Here is a 23,682-nt window from a genome sequence, read left to right on the forward strand (position 1 = left end):
TTAATATATTCTGACACTGTTATCGCTGTTTGTTTCCTTTGGTGTAAAATGCTGTAGAGTATTTTTAAAAACCCTACAAAGAGAAAAAGTACAAATCGGAAAAAACAAATTTGTTGTTAGTATGATGTGAACTTTCCAATAACAGTGTTTCCCTTTGTATATGCAAATCTGTATGTGAATTTTTGTTCATTTTGCCCAAACCAGTGAAAATATTTATTTCTTTCATTTTCCCGTTTGGGGGATATTATCTCAGGCAAAACGTTATCTCTGTGGAGCACCATAGCTCTTTGAATTACTTTAGGATAATTGCACTGCCCTAGAAATAAAAACTAGGAAAGCACTAATTAAAAATCAAAAATTAAAACACAGTAAATCAGTAGCATTTCTGTCTCTTTAGAAACTTAAAGCTGTGTTTCCTGTAATTATCCGATAATTTGTGTTTATTTACCCTTATTACCTCTTCACCTTAGATTCTGCTGCAAGAATTTGACACTCGGAAACCTCAATATGAGCAGCTCACAGCAGCTGGTCAAGGTATTCTGAGCCGACCTGGTGAACATCCTTCTTTCCATGGGCTTGTGAAAGAGCAACTGGCAGCTGTGACCCAAAAATGGGACAGCCTAACAGGACAATTGAGTGACAGATGTGACTGGATCGACCAAGCCATTGTTAAAAGCACACAGTATCAAAGCTTGCTGAGAAGCCTTTCTGATAAACTGAGCGATTTGGACAATAAACTCAGCAGCAGTGTGGCTGTGAGCACACAGCCTGACGCTATGAACCAGCAGTTGGAAACAGCCCAAAAAATGAAGCAGGAAATAGAGCAGGAAATGGAGCAGATAAAAGTGGCCCAGACCCTCTGTGAGGATTTGTCAGCACTAGTTAAAGAAGAGTACTTGAAAGCAGAACTCAGTAGGCAACTAGAAGGCATCTTAAAATCATTTAAGGATATCCAACAAAAAGCAGGTTTGTCTATCTTCTTTTAAAACATGGATTCCCTGGAAATAGAGATCACAGATTGCCTAGTTCCAAGCCATTGCCAGTAATCTGGGACCCCGAAGAGCATCTGCCCCCACTGAGTTCATAAGTGGAGAGGTGGCTGCTCAATGAATGCAGACGGCAGTTGTGTTCATGTGCACACATAGTAATAGGGTACTTCTACACCGATCACAGAGGAACAGTGGGCACAATCCACTCCGTGAGGGTCCACTGAAATTTCAGCTATTCCAAATTGGGTTCTAAAAGATGGAAATGTGTTTGCTTGTGTGACTGTCTTAGTTCACCAGAAAAATAGATACAGTTATTAAAAAGACTTTGCATCATTTTCTCATCTGTAGTTATTTTGTCTGACTCTGTCATAGAAAATATTTCTAGAGAAAGTGTGTGAAAGAGAAGCACTTGGTACTATTTTTCTCTCTCACCTCTGTGGCCATGATCCTGTGACAGGTGTGCTAGTATTTGTCACAGGCAGCAGTAGTGACTTATTAGACTTCGGAAGGGCTGGCCAAAGAATAGCATGTTTGACTACTGTGTTTGCTCTGTTTGAAAAGTAACACTAGGTGCCTTGTACCCAGTGAATACTCAGCTTATTTTTTTTTTAATTGATTGGATTTGTTTCCTGATCAAAGCAACCATTTAGGCTTATGCCTTTATTTTGGCATGATATTGATCCTAAATATTAGCTATTCAGATTGTGATTATTATTACTGTATGGACACTTCTGTGTGACAAGCCTTAAGCTGAGAATTTTACATTTACATGAGCTATCATATCATTGCCACAACAGCGTCTATTAATGTTGTCAGTTTGCATTTGGGGAAGTGAGGCTTAGAGGTTTAATCATTTGCCCAGGGTCTTCCAGCTCCTGATAGGTTGAGGTGGAATGCAAACCCCTGCGGCTCCTGTGTGCTACATTGTATTGCCTTCATGACATATAAAACACAAGAGTTAAACAGTCATATCTGATCAGAGATGGGTTATGAATCAGCATACTTAGAATTTTGAACAGTTGTCACTTCCATAGACTGGAATGGCAGTGACTACACAGCGGGCAGTGTGTGTGTGACTATCCTGTACCGCCCTGCAGCTTTACGTTTTACGTGTTCCGTAATTTGGACCTCTCACCTCTCTCCTCCTCTCCTGGATTATCACTTCTTGTTGTGCCCGCCTTTTGCTCCTTTCCCCTCCTTTGTGAATAACTTAAGCTCACTTGTAGTGATTATAGTCAGCGAGCACAGCCCGTGCTTTTGGGTGGTCCTGTACATTTATTGGGTGGTTTTGCTTTTGGCTTTCCATAGATTAAATCAGCATTTTGATGTAAACATGTCTGTAATTTCATTTTTAGAGAATCATGTCCAGCACCTCCAGTCAGCCTGTGCCAGCTCTCATCAATTCCAGCAAATGTCGCGAGATTTTCAGGCGTGGCTGGATACAAAGAAAGAAGAGCTAAACAAGTCTCACCCAATATCAGCCAAACTCGATGTCTTGGAGTCATTAATTAAATATCAAACAGACTTTAGTAAAACTTTGACTGCTCAAGCTAGTGTTTATGAAAAAACCATTGCAGAAGGTGAAAATCTGTTGTTAAAAACACAAGGATCTGAGAAGGCAGCCTTACAGTCACAACTTAACACAATTAAAACCAACTGGGATGGATTTAATAAGCAGGTGAAAGAAAGAGAAGACAAAGTAAAAGATTCATTGGAAAAAGCACTCAAATATAAGGAGCACGTAGAGACTCTCCGGCCCTGGATAGACAAATGTCAAAATAACGTGGAGGAAATAAAATTTTGCTTGGACCCTGCTGAAACCGAGAAGTCTATTGCCAAGTTCAAGTCTCTGCAGAAGGAGATAGACCAGCGCTTTGGGATGGTAGAATTGCTAAACAATGCAGCCAATAGCTTGCTCAGTGTCTGTGAGATCGATAAAGAGGTGGTTACAGATGAGGCTAAGTCACTGAACCAGAAGGTAGACATGGTCACTGAGCAACTTCACAGTAAGAAATTGTCTCTGGAGAGCATGGCCCAGAAATTGAAAGAATTTCAAGAAGTGTCCAAAGAAACTAAGAGGCAGCTTCAGTGTGCAAAGGAACAGCTAGACGTCCATGATTCTCTGGGACCCCAGGCTTACAGCAACAAGTACCTGACCATGTTGCAGACTCAGCAGAAATCACTGCAGACCCTGAAGCAGCAGGTAGATTTGGCCAAAGGACTTGCGCAGGACCTCGTGGCAGACGCCTCAGACTCAAAGGGGACCTCTGATGTTTTATTACAAGCAGAAGCCTTAGCTCAAGAGCATAGTGCATTAAGTCAGCAGGTTGATGAAAAGTGTTCATTCTTAGAAACCAAGCTTCAGGGCATTGGGCATTTTCAGAATACCATCCGAGAAATGTTTTCTCAGTTTGCAGAGTTTGATGACGAACTGGATAGCATGGCTCCAGTGGGGAGAGATGTAGAAACATTGCAACATCAAAAGGAGGCTATTACAGCCTTTCTGAAGAAACTGGAAGCCTTCATCGCTAGCAACGACAATGCCAATAAAACCTGTAAGATGATGCTGGCCACAGAAGAAACCTCCCCTGATCTTGTTGGAATCAAAAGGGACTTGGAGGCTTTAAGCAAACAGTGCAACAAGTTGCTGGACCGAGCACAAGCCAGAGAAGAGCAGGTTGAAGGGACGATTGAGCGCCTTGGAGAATTCTATAGCAAATTGAAGGAATTTTCTACTCTGCTTCAGAAGGCAGAAGAGCACGAAGAGGCTCAAGGCCCCGTCGCTATGGAAACAGAGACAATCAACCAACAGCTTAATGTGTTCAAGGTAGGGAATTCTTCACTTTTACTGAGCGCCGTTATTATTGCAGGAAATTTCTCATTGGTATATAAAGGAGCTTGTCTACCTTGTAGAACCTTCTAATATGACTGTCACAGTGTTTGAGCTTGAATGAGCATGTATGTAGGTAATTCCCAGGCACATGGGGCTGGTCCAAGCTTACTAGGGACTTGGGTCCTCATGGGGTAAGGCCTTGAGACGATAGTAATAGGTCAAAGGGTGCTTGAAAAATTGCAGCACTTCTCCATGAAGCCTGAAACTGACATCATGGAGTCCGTTTCTGATATCATTTACAACTGACATCTGGAGGAACCAGAGCCATGTTTTGAACTCTGCTGCAGAGGCCATCCTCTAACATGAAATGCTTATTCTTTTCATGTTTGCCTCCCAGCATTTTCTTTAATGGTGAATTATAAGTCTTTTCCTTTCTTTCTTTTCTTTTTTTTAATTTAATTTTATTTTTTTTATGGTCTTCTTATCTTTCTTAATTGGATTTCTTTTGTGAACTTTTTGCTTCTCAGAGTTCGTGTTTTTAAAGGCAGAGTGGAGTTCCATGTTATAATCCTCATTTTATAAAACAAAGATCTTGGGCTTACATCCCAGAGGATTAGGAGCACATTATTTTTTATTGGACTGTAAGCTCCTCGGTGCCAATGAGTGCCTGCCACTTGATAGCGTAATGAATGGAACATTAGGTAAAAATGGTGGACCAGGTTTAGTGTCTTTGGAGTTGGCCTCATTTAAGAGCAGAGGTTGTATCTTGACAGCGGACAAAGATAGGTTCCTCCTTGCCCAGAGAGGGCCCTAAATATCAAGCATTTGCTGCATGGGACTGACATGAACCTTCGGAGCTGGCATGGGTCCTGTTCTATTTATGAAGTGTGTTTTACTTTCCAAAAAAGACTGGTGTGATGATAAGTCCCACCATTAGCACATAAAGGATAAAATAAGACCAAATAAAAACAGAAATTGCAAAACGAGGGGCAAAACGACAAGTTGTTTCCTATGAGGAATGAATATAAATGAAATGGACTTTCAAATTCTGTGCTGTTGAATTTGACCTAGTATTTCCCTCGCTCATCCTTAATAACAGTATTTATGTGACTGCATTTTGAAAAACAACTTCAAAATCACTCCATTTTCTTCTCCTTCTTACTGTTATGATTATTTGCTGTTTATAAAGTGCCTTGGGAGCCCAGTACCTACAGGGTCTAAAAATCTGTGGTTCTGTATTTAGATCTTGATTCTTGAAGGTGAAGGAAACTACCTACTGTTGGTTTTACTTCCTTCATTATCTGTCAAACTTTCCTATTTCTGGTTTGCAAAACCAAGATTTCATATGTGAGCATTCTATTATATATTAGAAAAACAACATACTGCTAATAAGACTGGAGTTGCTGCTTCTAAGAATGTGGGAGAGTGTGGGGAGTGAGTCATCCTCAGACAGAAAATGTGGGAATTTTCTATAGAGCTCTGACAAAACTTGAAAGCTGAAATGACAGTAACCAGGTAGCCTTTTTACTAGAGAGATTTAAGCATGTTCAGTGTCTTTGTGAAACATTGTCATTGCTCTAGGTTTTCTTTGAATTTGTGTAGAAAAAACTGTGCTCATTTCTCTTCACTATTTCAACTACTTGTAAGAAAATGGGCAAAAGTTATGGTGCTGCTGCGTGAGTACAGTGAAAAATGTGGCTTTCCATGTGGAGACTTCTTTTTTTTTTTTAACTTCATTGGGGAATAGTGTGTTTTTCCCAGGACCCATCAGCTCCAAGTAAAGTTGTTGTCCTTCAATCTTAGTTGTGGAGGGCGCAGCTCAGCTCCAAGTCAAGTCGCCATTTTCAATCTAGTTGCAGGGGCGCAGCCCACCATCCCATGCGGGAATCCAACCGGCAATCTTGTTAAGAGTACATGCTCTAACCAACTGAGCCATCTGGCCGCCCAAGAATTCTTTTGAAAGTAAGAAAAGGCAAGAGATAGGAGGAGCCCTCTCACCATTGCATTGAAAGTGTTTTACAAATTGAAAAGCACTAAGTATCGTTACCATTAATGTTGAAAGAGATTGTTTTATTTGATTGTGAAGAAAAATAAACCACTTAGCATGCTGTGTTTATCTGTTTTCTGATTACTTTGGAGGGAGCTGATTGATTTTAATGACATTCAGTAATAAAGAATATCAATGCATACCATCAGTGTCTTGAGACCCAGTGACTCAAGACAAAAATAAAGGTTTCCAAGTGGACAAATCATCTGTATTTAATACAGAGCGTGCCAAACAAAATGTATACACATTTTAAGAAAGGAAAACTATTAAAATTGTAATACTCAATATGTAATAACCAATAACAAAAGATGAATACAAGTCACGTTTGACTTCTGCAATTCGAATAGGTGCTCAAAGTGGTTACCATCAGCATCCAGAAACTTTTGATTACGGTGAACTACTATTTGAGGAACGTTAACCAAAGTGTCCACTTGTTTACATTTTTTGGCACCCCTGGTATATTCCAGTGCCATAGATAAAAATAGAACAAGCATATTATTATGGTAAATAAACATGGTAACTTACACAATCACTAGTTCTATTTATTTGTGTGTGTGTGTGTGTGTGTGTGTGTGTGTGTGTGAGAGTGTGCGCGCGTGCGTGCTCTAAAAAAGCAGTCATTACAACAATTAACACTGTTGTGGACTTACAATGTGTTAAGCATTATTCTAAACTCTGTTTTTAATCCTGTTAACATTCATGAGAGGTGGATGCTATTATTATCTCCATTTTACTGCGAGGAAGCTGAGATCCAGGGAGGTTAAGTGACTTGCCCAAGGTCACACAGGTAGTAAATGTCAGAGCCTGGATGTTTTGGTGGATATAATGCAGTGTTTTGTGTCAACTTTATTCACCATGTTGCACATCTGATAGTTCCTGTGGAAAATATTCAAATCATCTTTGCTGCAGCCTAATTTGGGTGGCCTGAGTGACAGCCATTGTTTACTTTAATCTAAAACACCAGGAACACCTGCTTAGAGAAAGTGGTCTGTTAAACTGGCTGCTATGAGAAACATGAGATGAAAGTGTGTGAAATTGTCTTAGAAACGGATACATAGATGCTGTGATGATGATGGTGATGGTTACCACGACTGCCTACTACTGAGAAGGAACCAAGCATTTTATTGTCTTAAGTAATTCTATCTTAAGTGGTAAATTAGTTTACAATTCAGATCTTAACTTGGTTTCTGTTGAGCATTACGCTTTTGTTGAACATTAGTTTTAACATAATATTTTAGAAATGCTTTTATTCTTAAGTGGAATAATTTATATTGAGTGAACAACCAATAGTTTGCTCAAAAATAGCAAACTACTAGTTATTCTAATTTCTAAAAATACAACAGAAAAGCACTGAAATACTGGATTTCGAAAGTATTTTTATTATAGACTTTGAAATATAATCTGGATTGACATTACTTTTTCTGGTAGATTTAGTTTAACCTAATGTCACAGATAAAATTATAACAATTTTTCATAATATAAAATAAGCTGCCTCTAGAGTAGGACTAAAGTTAATAATAGCTATTACCCAGTTACTCAGTAGGGGGTGCCTTATAGTCACCGGGACCATAATGGATTATTTAAACTAGGTAAGACAGACTTCTCTGCTTGGATTCCGACCCCCTCCCGACCCCCACCTAAAACTTAACCTAAGAAATAACAGTTAATATCCTTGAAAGGACAAAATTAATTCATGTTTAATATGCCAGCCCAAACATAATGATTAAAAACAAATGCTATTCTGAACCAAATGTCCTAATTCATTTTCAGTGAAAACTAAGTTTTTGAAAATAGATTGGTGCTACCTTCTGTGTTAGCTTAACATTTTTTAACTATTTTGATTATTTAGGTTCTGTTTATCATGCGTTTTTCTACTTCTCAATATTAGTCATTGGACTAATATGTCTGAACAGTGAGCTGTTTTCTATTACTGTTGATAACTCTCAGTACCATTTTCTATTTATCCTTCTCTATTATTACATTAAATTCTACATAAATTACTAGGCAGAAAGTAAAAAAAAAGTCCCTTTGGTGTTCCCCTAGCCCTACCTCCTGTTGGAGACTTCTAGCTCAAAATTATCTTCAAATCTAAACTACATTATTAAGTAATAATGTTTCCACATTTTTATTTATCAAAGACATATGTAACCAACCGTATATAACAAACACATCCTGGCAATTCCCATGATGTCATCAACAGCCAATCAGATTTTCTGGTCCTCATGAAGTAATCATTGTCACCATATTGATTTGATTTAATTTCACTGACGATCAAAGAAACTTGATGTTTTAACGAACATGTACAGTCACATTCTAGCTAAATATATACCCCTCCCCACCTCTATCTAGGCCATGGTAAAAAAAATCTTACCTCACAACCTGCTTACTAAAGTTTATTCCCGGCCACTCTGTTGCTGCCCCAGTTGCCTTTCATTTTCTCCCTACAAACGGACACCTCAGTGGTATAAGTCTCTTTGAGCCAAAGATATTTTTTGTTTTCAAAATGAAAATAGCATTACATAGAGCAGAGAATTTATAAGCCAAGTTGAAGCCACAAAGACCAGAACACATGCCTAATTATACCATAATAAATTTTCTCTGGTCCAGGTGAAGACATTGTTTAACCCCAGCATCATCATTTGACTGTTGGGTAAACTAAAATGCCAGGTATGCTGAGGCTAGTGAAGTCAGGCAGTTTGAGCACTATTTGTAAACAATATTGCTGAAATAATTACTTTGCAAATATTTTACTAAGGTGTTTATTAAATGATCCTAAAACAACCTCTGATATCATCATATTTTTAAAGATAAAATTAAACTGCCCAAAGAATGCTTTAATAGTAGTTTTTAAGTGTGCCCATATTGTTATATAGAGGTGGATGATGAATTGTTCTCCATTTTTGTTGAGAACGGGGAAAGTGAATAAAGCTGTTGCCGAAGAGGTTTTTGTTAGGGAAAAAAAATTCTTTTTTGATTGGATTTTTGTTAATGAGGGTGTATTAATAAGGAAATTGTGTGTTACCTTCGTCTGGTACTTTTAAAGGTGAACATATTTTCACTACAGAAACTATAACTTAGATGCATGGGATTTATAGGAAGGTTACGTTATTTAATCAGCTACATTAAAGTGGCATTTACGATTTTAGGAAAAAAGAATAGCACATTGATGGGCAAGAGAGAAGCTCCACCAAGCTCCTAAGAGTTGGAGTTGATCAGCTGTGTAGTAATAGTAATACCTCGCATTGTCACCTGCACAGATGAGGCATAACAGATGGGTGCCCGCTTTCCTACATCACACAAGGAAGATACCGTAGTGCTCTGAAAGGGCTGTCACAAGGGAAGTTGACAATGTGGGTTCTCGTTCCACTTGCGTTGCTGAGTAATACTGTGACTCTTTATGGTACGTGGCCTCTCTTAATGTCTATTGCTTTAAGATTGAGGCATGAAGATAGGTTGTTCTAAGGTCAGTTCCAGCCAGAGATTTTATAACTGGATTTGTTTAAGTCTTTTTTTGTTAACAGGATAATCCTGTATTACCATTTTAAAGTGATCCCCCCAGAAAGGACCAAACTGTAGCACCTACTGTCATTATCATAGATCATAGGCTTCCCTTAGGTAAAAGAAAACCTACATATATATATACATACATATATATATATATATATATATTTATTTATTTATTTTTTAATGTGGAAAGTTGCTTAAAGGTGTGTATGTGTATGTGCGGCAGAGACTGAGAATTTGCTTTGTTATGAAATTATACATGGGTTATCTGATAAGAAAATTTGACTGGTAGATATTTTTTAAGTGTTTATCTAGTTCTCTACTCATTCATTAAATAATAGCCAATGGTAGGTAAATGCTTTGATTGTAAATTAAGCGAAAAGCTTTCAGAGATGTTCAAGAACCAAGATACTCCTAGAAAACACATACTGTTCCTCACATATCTTTGTCAGTTTCAAGATTACTTTATTTCTTTTGTCAGTGTTTTAATGTGAAGAATGTTTTCAGGTTTTATTTGATTTTGGTTTTTGTTTCTCTGAAGGAAAGCGAATGGAGGAATCATTAACAGGTGCATTGGTTTGCTTGCTGAATAGCTTTTTTTTTAAAAAATCAACTTTTAGACATTATATATAATATATATTTCAATTAATAATATTTACACATAGAACCATTTTCTGTTACATAGAATATTTTTTTTATCCACTGTCACCTGAACACCATATCAAAGTGGGGCAGTGGGACGTACTTTTAGTGTTGTAGCAATTTACTGGAAGAATAGCAACTGCTTATTAAAGATATTTCCCATCAAGTTAGACAGTGAATCTATTAAGTGTTTCTGGATTTGTTTGCTTTCATGGTAGGGTCTGAATAGCCTACTTTCTATTAAATATAAAGTGTTTTCCACTGAAATAAGTAGGTATTATGTATTAATTTGATGAATATCCTCAAAAACCATAAGCCACTTATGTGAAGAAGTTTATTAGATTGAAAACTAAAAACATAGGATGCTTTCAGTTTTCATTAGGTAATGGCCTGTTTTAAAAAAAAATAATAGAAATTGTTGCCCCTAAGGTCTATTTTTGTACTCACAGCAAAAACAAAAAAACAAACCAATAAAAAACCCAAACCTCTTCTTTGCCTTCTAATCCGTATTTCAGGAGCTCTTGGGCCACGAGGATACTTTTGTCAGTTTTCATGGATAACGATGCATTTATTCATACAGACGTTTCCCCACATATTACACATTGAATTTATTAATATCTCCAACCTTTCAACTCTAGAAATTACATGTTTCAGTTACTAAAATTAGCCTTTTAACTTTTCTATGAAGCGGATTGTTGCACTTAGTGCTAAGATTTTTCAGGAATTTCCCTTTTTAAAGATTTAATTTAGCTTTAGAAATACAAAATGAAAAAGTGGTACTATTTTGTGTATAATTTAATTAGTATCTGTGCACCCTTCCAAAATCACCTGCCTTTAGTAGATACTTCAGCCGGATCACATCTAGTAGACTATGTAAAGCAATGTTTTGAGAACATTTAACTTTGTATGAAATATTGTAATAGTTTTGACAATTTTTCAGAAAAATTATGCTCATTTTATTCACTTTGTATCTCTCATGAAAATGTGAGATCTAGATATCATGATTAACATTTAGCACAGTTTAATATATCTTGATTTTATTAACATTAGAGATGATAACATTTAAAGTAGCTGTATTAACCAAATTTGGGAGGAAAAGGTAAACCAGCCCAGTTCTGCCCCAAATATGAGAGTTCTTTTATGTTTCATAAATACCAATATAATAGTACAAATTTTAACTTGAATCAGAATGTATTAGGATCATCATTTATGGAATTAATTGAAATCAGTTTAATAAAATAGGAATTCAGTTATTAAATAAATAGCATCTACTTAAACATAATCAGCTAGACGACATTTTCCTGTAGCACTCCAAACTGTATCATGCCCATTTTCTCATCCATATTATCCACTGTACTGTAAGATGTGTAAGGACAGTGACACTTCACCCCTATGAAACACCCAGTGTTTCACCAGTGCTTACCACGGTGTTTGGCAGATAGTCAGCAGTATTTGATGAATGGTTGAATGCATGAATGAATTATCTTTGTATTAGGGTCATTATTTATAGAATTAATTGGAATCAGTTTAATAAAGTAGGAAATCAGTTATTAAATAAATGACACATAATCAACTAGATGACATTTTAAAAAATGTGCTATCCACCTCAAATGTGAGGTTACTTGTTGCTCTTCTTAGCTTTACATAAGGACAGAATAATATTGTGCTAATGATTCAGAGTTAGACTCTGAGGACTGAATTAGGGTCATTCTTATGAAAAATTCTGAGGATCTCAGAATGCTTAGAGAAAGGCACTCAACCACATTTTCATGGAAACTTTATTTTTAATATTGCCATGAATAAGTAGCTTTCCAGGCTTACATGTCAAGATAGTGGCAGTTGGGAGTATAACCCTTAGTCGCTTCTAATTTTTGGCCTGGTGCCCAATCCACTGTTCAAACATGGTAACGCATGTGCATGTTTTTCTTTCTCTTATTACCAGCCCCTCAGAACAGCCTGTGTGCTTAACCACCACATAATCAAGTGCTTATTGAAATATATTACTTAGTGTCTGTGAAAAATGGGCATTGATATTGTGATGTTGATGGGTATTTTATATATTTTTTCTTTATAGATGGCTATATATACATACATACATATATATTTATATATAACATATTATGTGTGTGTATGTGTATGTATGTATATATTTATTTATTTATTCATTTATTTTTCCCCCCCAACTTCATGACCATATACTGAGTTGTACCTAATTGTTGAATGAGTACGTTACTTATAGAGCTCTGGTTATGGATTTTTTTTTTTAAGATTCAATTTTTAGGTTTATAAAAATAATTTTGGAATAATGTATTCTCTTAAAGGTACAAAAGTTCTCTCCCACATCTTTTCTTTAAAAGTGTCCTAGAAAGTATAAGGCTGTTTTTTGCTAGGACTGCTGTCTTCACTTAGGGTCAGCACCGTTTTATTTATGTTCAAATGATTGTTTTGTGAGATTGAGAAAAGCCAATCTGCCCTCAACTCGTAAATTTATCTGCTGCTTTGGCCATGTTACTTATTTTGCAAAATAAAGGACGGGTAGATTTTCTTGTATTTAATAAAAACTATTAATTTCCCCCCAAAAGGCTAAGGCTTAGCTTGCCGAATTTAGTTTCAAACAGTATTTTTAAAGAGTGTTTGTTCAGTAGATAAAAATCTGTGCATGTGATTTTGTTTATGAAATATCTGGAGTCACTTACTGCCCTTGATCAATGCCGCGGCCTTGCATTAACCTCAAGAGGACTGCATGGTTATTAGTAACTACTAATATTCATGTCAGCGGTGCTCAGGGCTGCCTGGCATAGGAATAATTGACTCTGGAGAACAGATAGACTTGAACTTGGGCTTTAAAGAGGAATGACAGAACACTCCACTTCAAAGTGATCCTCACTTCGCTGGGCAGATACTTAAACAGTCAGCAATTACCATTGAGGGCGGTTTCAACCGAGGGATAAGGACCTGTGTAGCTACTTTTCTCCCCATTTAATATTCAAATGAGCACGATCACCGGATGTTCACGAAGAATGATTTCTTCGCGGAGCTCCTGGTGTCAGGCTCTGCCTCTGCCAGCCCTTCCTATCCCTTCCTATTTTGAACTAGGCGGTGAGCTTTCGACGATCTCTGAACCCAAGCTGCCCCTCTCCCCAGTGGGTCTGATTTGCGCTGATGTCACCACCAAGCTGTTGCATTGCAGCCTCTCGGCCTCTAGGTACCTCCCCCTGAAACAGCTCGCCGGCTCTGAGAAGAGGCAAGGAGTCAAAGAAAAGATGACTGCGAAGTTAAGTCACGGGAGGGCGTAGCAGCGAAGTGATAGCTGCGCGCCCGGAGCGCTCCGCGGGCGAAGGGACGGAGCAGATGTTGCCTAAAGCGAGAGGGCATTGCTGGAAGCGCCCTGGCTCGGGAGGATGCCTGCCCTGCCTGCGACCGTACTGCTTTGAGGAGCTGGGGACAGCGCGGGAGGCCCCTGCCGGAGTTCCTTTTCTGCCTGCTCCACCGCCACCTCTGCCTCTCTCCAGCTGTAGCTAAAATGAAAAACAAACTGCGGCCACAGTTGGTCAATTTCAAAGGATTAACTAGTCTTGGTTTTCAGCTGAATGTGAATGACGCTGCCTGTGCCTTAAAGGAAACCCGGAGCTCTTCTTTGCTGCAATTGCCTCAGGTGGAATAAGCCTTAAGGAGGATCAGATAAGACGCTTTGGAAATAGCTTTTTTTTTTTTTTTAAAGGAGCGTTTATAGAACACCATGCTTTCTGTTTACTTTAAACAGTTGCTGGATTGTACTGGCCTGGCTGTCCAAAAGTTGAATTTTTTTTTCCCTTTGGGTAGTTCTGACTAGCCTCAAAGAAGCTTAATATGGGAAGAAAAACTGCCTTTTGAATCAAGATTATTTATAGCTACGCCCCAAAAAAGTAAAAGAAAATTTTAACTTTCGTACAGCATTAGACCTATTTTTCTCTGAAGATTTGTTCTGTGCCTTGATTTGAACAATACATGTCCTGGTGTTTGTCTTTTAAGTTTCTAAAGCATGGTTTATTTATAAAGGAGATGAAGTTTTGCAAGCCATCTTTAAGTGGATTACAGTTAACCAGAGCTCTGCCTAAATTAACATTCAGCCTGTTAAAATGCTTGCTCATTTGGAAATTTTAATCTGGAAATCTCAGATGCAAAATTAGACTAAAAAGGGAAATGGACTGACAATGGAATGTTCCTAGTGTTTGAGCCACTGTTAAGTGTGTGTGTGAGTGTGTTTTTCTGTGTTTGGAAGTATGTGAAAGGGAACTTTGGGGGCTGGGGAAGGAGATTTCTGTTCTGTGTTCTTGATGCACTTTATTTTTTAGAATCATTCTAAAAACTACCAGATAAAAGGATAGTTGCATTTAGACTGATGCACTGATGATGACCTTAAAGACCTCATATATTTACGACGTACATTATCTGAGCACGTGTCTTTATGCTAAAGACACTTTATAGTTCTGTTCAGTAGTATGCTTTTTTTGAAAGATGCTTTATCTTATTTCTGATTTTCTGTGTTAAGAGCTGCATTATTTGCTTTAACTTTCTGCAAAATGGGGAAGCCACTCAGCAGACCAGACTGCTTGCGCCAGAATCCCCCATGTGTAGGGAAGGGTGAAGAAGAGGAGGATCTAAATATCGAAGACTGCTATGTCCCTCAGCGGTCGATCTATGATACTGTTAGACTAAATGAACAGATAGACTCTGGTTCAAAAGGGAGCCTGTCTTCCAGGCATTTCACAGACCGGACTTTACCCTACAGTCACAGAACACTGGATGTTAGTTCTTTATGCTCCAACGGTGCCCTTGCTTCTTCCAGTGTGTTTGAGCTGCGAGGTCGTGAAGCTAACAAACTAGATGAAAAGATGATCTTTGATGCGCTCAAACTAAATAGCGATATCATTCGAACCACAGGATTACCCAAAGCCAAATCTCACGCAGAAAAGAAAGAGCATAGACGGTCATGGCGAATGTTTGTCCCAGCCAATTTTATGGATTATGCAAACAAAAGTGAAAGCTCTTTTGTTGAACCTACTGATATGTCAGATGCTGTTACCAAGGCCAGCAAGTGCAGATGGGGGACTAATTCTCTCACGTCGGAGGAGGAGGACTCTGGCTTATGTAGCCTTCCGGCTGAGAGGGAAGAAAAACAGGGCATTTTAACTGGAGACCAGTCACGAATTAGAAGCTTGTCTTCTGCTGAAGATATCCGTATAGCAGAACAGTATAGACCGTTTTTCCCTGTCAGTTCCACTAGCGAACAGAAAATCCCCTTGCTTTCTTGTAGAAGTGCGCACCCTGATGACAACTTCAAAATGATTTTACATGACGTCTCTGCCCTAGAAGAAACCAAACGTGTAAACGGTCAAAGGGAAATCCATGGTGAAAATTGCTCCCTGCAGAGTGATTTGCAAGAGAGCATGGTCAAGTATGACTCATTAATTATGCCAAGAGATAGAGAACACGAGGGTGTTCCTAACCCTGGAGAAGAAGGGAAAACAGATGGACCAGGAGAATTCCAAATTATAGTACAAAGTAGGGAATTTATGGACGATTCTCCTGAGGATTTAGATCGCTCTCATTCAGATTTGGGGGGACATGATGTAGATTGTGGTAGCACAAGGTTAGTAGAAAATGTGACACTGTTGACACGATGCCACGACTTGGAAGAATCCAACAGAGCATCTAAAGAGGAAGTGGAGGCTCCCCTTTCTGCCCAGGAGATGGAGATGATACATATGAAGTGCTCCCCGAAATTCATACCTGTAATAAAGAAAACAGCTCCCAGAAAAGCAAGGGCCCAGGCAGGAATATTGGACACAGTCTGTAATGGCTTTCAGTCAGTTCAGGTAACTAACTAATGAAACCGGGAAACTCGGCAGTGCCAAAAGTTTGTGTTTCTGTTCAAAGTGGACACTAGTGTTTCTCATGAGGATCAAATCCAGTCTTTTATTTTGGGGTTTCACTAGTTCCCTACAAGATGCCAGGTATTGATACATGGATCATTATAACCAATTAATTAGGTACCGTTTTTGAGGAGAATGATTATTCCCAGCTGTTTAGAGTCGTGTTATTGATTGTACAGATGGTGGCTGTCTCCCTTCATTGAGAATGCCTCCACTGTGAATTTATGTTCCCATTCGGCTTTTACACACATTGTGGTTTCAGACACTGCCATTTAAGGGCAGTTATACTGGATTTATTAAGCTTGAACAAGCTTAGTCACGAAGGTACAAACACAACATTATATTGTTGTGGTCTGTGAAGTACTCTACTCAAATTCAGGACGTTTTCAAATGTGCTGAAATTTTTCTCTCAGTAGCTCTGCATGTGGAAGTACAGAAGTTATTGTGCTGTATTTTGCAGTCGTTATAGCTCCTAACTCTTTGTGATTATTTTTGTGAGTGGTGAATGAGGTAAGAAAGTAAAGGGTGCAGCCTTGTAATAAGTAGAGGTTGTTTGTCAAGCCTGTAATTTTTTTCTTCCCACTTAGATTGAAGTTCAGCTATTTTGGTACTTTTACTAAGCTCTTCTGGTAAACTTTGTCTTAGAGGTAATTTTATTTTATTTTAAGCTTCTCTGTGTTTGTGTGCTTATGGATTAGGTTAGGGGGAGAGTCGCTCTTGATAAATATTTTGTTACCACTGAGAGATAAGGAATTCGGACAATATCAGAAAAGTTCCTCTTTTCAGCCTATGAAATAATTGCTTCAGTCAGTGATGCCCTTTCCTTGAGCATGAGTTAAATGGCATAGTGGTTTAAAAGTTTGGCAAAGTATTTTTTTTAATGTAAATGATTTTATAGTTTATTTGTAGGAAGTAAACTCCTAGGAGTATGTAGATTCTAAAGTAGTTTTATCTTTTTTAACCCTTAGTATATTTTTTATAGCACTTCAGAAAATTACCACAGACTCACCTAGACCTACTATGATATACAACCCTAAAATTAGTTTCTTTAAAATCAAGATCAGAGGTTAAGGTAGTTATTAGAATATTATGTTAGTTTTTTTTTTTGTCCTGAAAATTATGTGAGAGGGAGAATAGAACTTTTCCCCAAATCCTTATATGCCTTAAGAATGTAGCAGCCCCCACTCCTCCATTTTTTATAAGTAGTAGAACATATCCACAGCTATTAGTTCCTAGAAGCTATAACTTAGAAAGCGATCTAGAAAATAAATAGAATCATAATACAACACCAAATTCTATTGTCATTACCTTGCTGCAACTTTCTCTTGCCTTATTAGGTAAATTACTGCCTTTTAAAAATTGTGAAAACTGATGTTTTTTTTTTCCTTAGTGATTTGGAGAATTCTCATAATTTCTTTGGTTATGTGTAGTTGAGTTTTTGTGTTTAGCATTGTAATACAGAAACAATTAGCCAGTGTGGAAATGGTCTATATCGATTTTCTGTAGAAGAAATTTGGACTTTTATCTAGGAGGGGACTTTTAGAGGAAATGATCAGTTATCTGTTTGCTATTCCTTAATTTATTACTCATTCATGCAATGACCCAGGAGCATACTGCATGCTAGGCCTTGGGCCAGAGTCTGAGAGTTTGTCTCTACATCATTCAAAATTATTTTCCATATTGTGTCTGTAATTTTTTAAAGTACTCTTTTGATATTTGCCTTTACTATGTTTTCATATATTCTGTTTTAACTGTTCATTCAGTTGGACTATTAATATATTTATATAGTGCCCTATAGTGTAATGACTTGGAGCCTCAAACCTTGTCTTATCTTAATATCTAGCTGAAACTTTCCTTTCTTAGTTAAATTAATTTATTTTCTCCATGGCACCATTCAAGCCTTGTTTAGAAAACATTTGTACTATCTGTGAAAGAGTTGATCCTACCCCCAGTATTATCTGTTGAGGGGTAGATGTCACCCACTCCATGATATATATAAAATTTTTTCTATACTGATATTCATTTGGCAAATAGTTAATGGGTACATAACACATGTTAGGTACTGTGATAGGTTCAGGGCATAAACTAACTACTATAAGGAAAACGGGAATTTCTGCTTTCATGGAACTTGCCTTTTACTCTAACACATTAGCTCTTTTGACAGCTACCAGCACGTCAAAAGGGGACTGTGCTGGAAAGCTGTGACACTGCAGGCAGTGACTAGAGAGCACAGGGTTGCTGTGCTGGTGATACATGTAATCATCTGGGGGTGAGGTCTCCATGCCTCTTGCAAGCCCATCGGCTTCTCGATAGACATTGAGGGGGCTAGATGTGTAGAGATCCATACGATTGCAGGGCCTGCCTATATCGTTGTTCTTCTCCAATCCCTGCATTTTGGCCCCTCTGGAAAGCCAGAGCTGGGCCTCTTGGCTCACCTCATCCTCTGGTCAGTGATTCCTATTTCCAGTTTGAGTCTCAAACTTCATGGCTAGCTAACAGCAGCCATCCTTAGAAGTCTGTAAAAGTCCTTGCACGGTAGCTGGGCTCATTTTGGGCCCATCTTACCATTTTGCTCCTTAGCATTTTTCATACCATTTTTTTTTTTTTTACTAGTGTTAAACTGGGATGGTAGGAAAGTTCTAGTGCTATGATAATGACGCAATAAAGAGAGGACACATGTACTATTTTCGTGGTTTTATAGGTAATCTGATGAAATGTACTTAGAAGGTCGTTCTTTAATGTTCCTGAATGGTTTTAATAATAAACGTTACAAATTTATATTTAGTTTCATTTCTTACTATTACTAATAAGGCAACTATGACATATGTATAGTCAACAAAAATTATCTTTAATAATTGGTACTTGATAATTGAACAAATGTTTATATTTGGTGGTTACTAGTTAACATAATTCATATGATTATTGCTCTTCCAACTGCAGGTGTTTCAGAAAGAGGAGATTGAACCCTTGCAGGTGAAGCAGCAGGACGTGAACTGGTTAGGTCAAGGCCTGATTCAGAGTGCTGCCAAAAGTACCAACACCGAGGGTTTGGAGCATGACCTGGACGATGTCAATGCAAGGTGGAAGACCCTCAATAAGAAGGTAATTTTCTCCTGCCCTTCATTGTCATTTCTGCTGTTTATTATGCACCAGCATTTGTTGAGACCACTAAGCATATTGATAGTAGCCAGACTTCCCTAAATAGGCCTGCTTTTCAATATTGCTGTAAACTGGATGGCCCCAACTCAGAAGCCCACAGAGCTCAGTAGGGAGAGACAAGCTGGTGAAATGGGGCCTCTCCCTGTCATTATCTCAGCTTTGACGGAAACACAGTAGCGTAGGTGTGATGGCCGGTGGCCCATGACCTCGTCCTGTGTTGAGAGAGCACACCCCACACCCCTCTAAAGGTAAAGGAGCTGCTTAGCTCCAGCACGTCATTGCCTTTTGAGGGTCTAGGCTCACTGTTGCCAAACAGAATGCTTACGTTCAAAAGAACCTGGAAATCTCATTTTTTATGTGAAATATTCTAATTTTCAAATGGCAGCAACTAATTTCACAGTGCAAGTGAAAGTCAGCCCTGGACTAAGGGTTCGCCACCCTCGTTAGAGACGACAGATTCCAAATATTATTTTACTCATCAGATATAGATCCCACCTTTTAAAAAAGATCTGTGAGGGAAAACACTGGAAAGTAGTGCTCTGCTATTAAGGAGATAACACTGACACACAATGGCAGATCTTCACATGACACAAATTATCAGAAAATCGTTACTGGATGACAGTGCTTGTCTGGTGGTGGTGGTGATTGTTCTTGTATAAATAGTTGCTGCCTTGAAATCTGAAGCACTGCCAGGTCTCAAACCTACATTTATCATTTTTTAAAGTCTGATTTATATTGTGCTGTTCTTCAAATGTTATTGGACTGCAGTGTCAGGTGAAAATATATTCCCTAGTGCTTAAAATATCTTGCCAACTACTTTTTTAGTCCAAAAGGAAAAGATCTATGAGAAGGACAATAGAATATATCTTTGTAGGACACAGAGACTCCATTTAATAGAAGATAAAGCCCCTGGTCTGTGAAAAAAGGACTCGGAGCTAGCAGAATTTAATTGGATACTTTATAATCATTTTGCCTAGGAAAACATAATTCTGATTCTCTCTGTTATATTAATTATTTTAATCTTAGTTTTTTTTTAATCTTTATCCCTGATATTCATCAGTAGGAAATAAAAATTAATTTCAGGGATAATGATAAAAATGACTAATGCGTTGTTTCTAAAATACTTGAATCGTTCATTGCTGATCATAAAGGCCTTGGATGTTTCCCAAATCTCAAAGATTTTGTCTTTTACGTTGGCTGTTTAAGACGGTAACCTTATCTTCTTAGCTCATTTGCTGACGTAAAACTCCTTTTTACCCCTTTTCTGCTCACTATTAATGCTTTGGGTAAATCTTAAATGAAAAGGAAAAGATTTGTGACTAAATGGGAAGGTTAAACATGAAAAGCGGTGGCCGGTGGGTAAATTTTGTTATTTTATTAAGCAAGTCAATAAGTTGAAACCACTGGAACCTTGCAGGTGGCCCAGCGAGCAGCCCAGCTCCAGGAGGCCCTGCTGCATTGTGGGAGGTTCCAGGATGCTCTGGAGTCCCTGCTCAGCTGGATGCAGGACACCGAGGAGCTTGTGGCCAATCAGAAACCACCATCAGCTGAGTTCAAAGTGGTGAAGGCCCAGATACAAGAGCAAAAGGTAACTTAGTGACGCTTTTGTATTGCGTTTCATATTCCCCTGACTAAAATGAGAGTAAACATTTACCTTGTGACTCTATTGATTTATATAAATAGGATATCCTAGTAACTGGATATCGATGTGCTAGACATTATTTTGTTGGTCATTCAACAGATAATTGTGGAACATCTGCCACAAAGCAGGCATTGTTCCAGGTGCTGGAGAAACATCACTGAATAGAAAACATAAAAGTCCCTCACTGAGTTTAAGGTTTAGTGGGACTAGAGGAACAGAGAGGGAGAAATAATAAACAAAGTAAATAAGTAAACTGTGATAAGTTAGCAAATAATGATGAAAGCAGGGATGGGAGGTAAAAATTAGGAAGTTATAGCAAGGATGGGGGACAGGATGTGCTAGAGTTGAGGGTGTGTGTGTGTGTGTGTGTGTGTGTGCAATTTTAAATACTGTGGGAAGACCTCAGTCACTGCAAAAGTGACTTTGGACAGAAATATTGTTACCTTACATGTGAGGTTGATCCATACGAACTTGCCTTTTTTGTAGATTCAATACGGGCAGTTTCTTACGGTTCAAGCTATACTAAAGAAGCAAATATTTTTTTTGATTCGTGTATGCTAAGGACTGTGCTGTTGTGTCTTTTGGCGCTGCTAAACAGGACCAAGTTGGAAAGACACACTTGCTAGAGGGTTGATAACTACTTGGGACCACACACAGTTTATTGTGCTCCTGAGGGCGTGGTCAGTTAGGAAGCATTACTGATGTTTTCAGTACTGATTTGTCAGCCATGACTTGAAAGGACATGTGGGAGGGGCGTACAACACAGCGCATCAAGTAGGTGTCTCCTGTGCGAAACTTTAAAAAGAAGGGAACAGACTAAGAGGCTCAACTTACTTTGATATTCAGTAATATCTCTAAAAATTTATTTGAAGACTTTAGTATATTGGTAAATTAACCTACTAGAAATAGATTTAGAGTTAAGAATTAGAAACACATCACAGAAAACACATTGCATTTGTGTGATTTTTGAATAATATATAATATATGTAATAAAATGATATATAATATGTAGAATATAATATCTAAAATATTATGTATTATATATAATAAGGTGTTATGTATAATAATGTAACTGCTGCCATTCACCATTTAATTTAAATCTTTGTAATTCTCCCAGAGTTAATGACTATACTTTTCCAAGGAAACCTATTTGCTGATTTTGCTTTCTTAATTGCCAGGGGCTTTGCTGTTAAAGTTTATCAAAAGTAATCCACTAAATTAGTTTTCTTTAGTACCTAAATCACCTGTTGGACTTAGACTTTTTTTACTGACTCCAACCTGTGTCAAGAGAGTTTGTGTTTCTTTTCCTTTTTAAACATGTTCCTCTACCTCCTGCTTTGGTGGTCTGAATCTCAAAATGAAAGTGAGCCGATGCTCTTCTAGCTTGTTACTTCTGGGTAGCTGTCCATTTCTTTAATCCTTAACTATGAGTCAGTGTCAGATGAAGGAGACAGTGAAGTAGTTAGTGTTTTATCTACCTGTGCCTTTCTTATTTCTGTTACCAAAGTGCCTGTGCATAGCACTTGCTCATGAAATATTTGTTTTGATTAGAAAAGAGCAAGGTAATCCCGAGTTCTGGCCACCTGTATCAAATATTCCATTCTAGGCTTCTCGAAATGTTTGCTTAGAATGAAATTGACTTTTTTTTCCTGTTGCTAAATCCTGAAATATTAGTCTTATTTCACCAGCGTTGGAGATTTCTGATGTGTTCCACCCTCTATTCCTTGTGGAAATTATATTTAAAGACTCTCGTTTAGTTTTCCTCCTCAGGGAGGTTTTAGGAACTAGTCCCACCAGTAAAAAGAGCCCAGAGCCTCGAGTTTTAGCCTTAGTGGCTGTGAACTTGGTCTGAGTCTCAGCTTCCCTGTCTGTACTGGATTGTTTAACATCAGAAAAGGTTGTGAATAACGGCACAGATCATTGTTGAATGTTTGGAACACTCTTGTTTCATTACAATAACGGGGATTTGACATGTTCAGTGCAGTGGAGTTACCCTAAGCAGCACCTTCTACCCTATTATTTTATATTAAAAATGAATAATGAATGATTTAGTGGCCTTATCGATGTTTGTTTTATCTATGTTGAAACTCCCTACCACATTGTCTGACACAATAGTAATAACTCATTAAGCAAAATGAGTTATTTTTAAAATCCTACTTCTCAAATCCTTTTCCTTCAGAATCCATAGAAAATATGTATCTTGGTCACATATCAAAAATACTTAGTATGTAGTTTCTTTTATGTTGATACAATTATTCCTTTGACCTTTTTTGGGGGGGGTATTTTTTGTTTTGCCTCAAGCTTCTCCAAAGATTGTTGGATGACCGCAAATCTACTGTGGAGGTAATCAAACGGGAAGGAGAAAAAATTGCTGCCACAGCAGAACCTGCAGATAAAGTAAAGATTTTGAAACAGCTGAGTCTCTTGGATAGTAGATGGGAGGCCTTGCTTAATAAAGCTGAAATGAGGTAACTTAAATACTACTTCCAACTTTTTGAAAGAGTAGCAATGGTTTTAATACTAACATTTTGTATTTTGGCAATACTTTCCTTGTTATTTTTTTATGTTTGTCATCTATGTGAACATAGATAGCAGGGACTGTGGTGCGTCTTTCCTCATTCTTGTAATGGTGGTTAGTGTCTTGTAGTCACTACAAGATATATCCCAACTCTTTGTTTTAAGAAAAGCATTTCTCTCGGAGGTGATGTATTTACTTATTTATTACACAGTTATTGCCCACCTACTGTGTATCAGGCACAGAACTAGGCTTTGGGTTATACGGCTGAGCTGAACCTATCACCTGTACCATAGGGTACTGTCTAGTAGGGTTTTATGGAATTGGAAAGTAATGACAAATGTGATGTTTCAAAGCAAAAATACAGGGTTCTGTGGGAGCATTTAATAGGAAGAATCTAGTCTGAGGGCAGGGAAGTGACAGATAAGCTATGTTT

At 38.0% G+C, this 23,682-nt stretch overlaps 1 protein-coding gene across 1 annotated transcript in view; it reads left to right on the plus strand.

Annotated features, from left to right (window-relative positions):
- Positions 1-23,682, plus strand: part of DST (dystonin) — a gene marked incomplete at its 3' end in the record, with an annotated part of 435,221 nt that overhangs the window by 375,536 nt on the left and 36,003 nt on the right. Inside the window, exons 53-57 of the mRNA XM_019624589.1 lie at positions 471-966; positions 2,345-3,816; positions 18,871-19,032; positions 20,507-20,677; positions 23,033-23,199. Of these exons, the coding sequence (XP_019480134.1) occupies positions 471-966; positions 2,345-3,816; positions 18,871-19,032; positions 20,507-20,677; positions 23,033-23,199 (2,468 nt within the window). The remainder of the gene's footprint in view (positions 1-470; positions 967-2,344; positions 3,817-18,870; positions 19,033-20,506; positions 20,678-23,032; positions 23,200-23,682) is intronic.

The sequence above is a fragment of the Hipposideros armiger genome, unplaced genomic scaffold (assembly GCF_001890085.2).
Source record: "Hipposideros armiger isolate ML-2016 unplaced genomic scaffold, ASM189008v1 scaffold_595, whole genome shotgun sequence".
Lineage (NCBI taxonomy): Eukaryota > Metazoa > Chordata > Mammalia > Chiroptera > Hipposideridae > Hipposideros > Hipposideros armiger.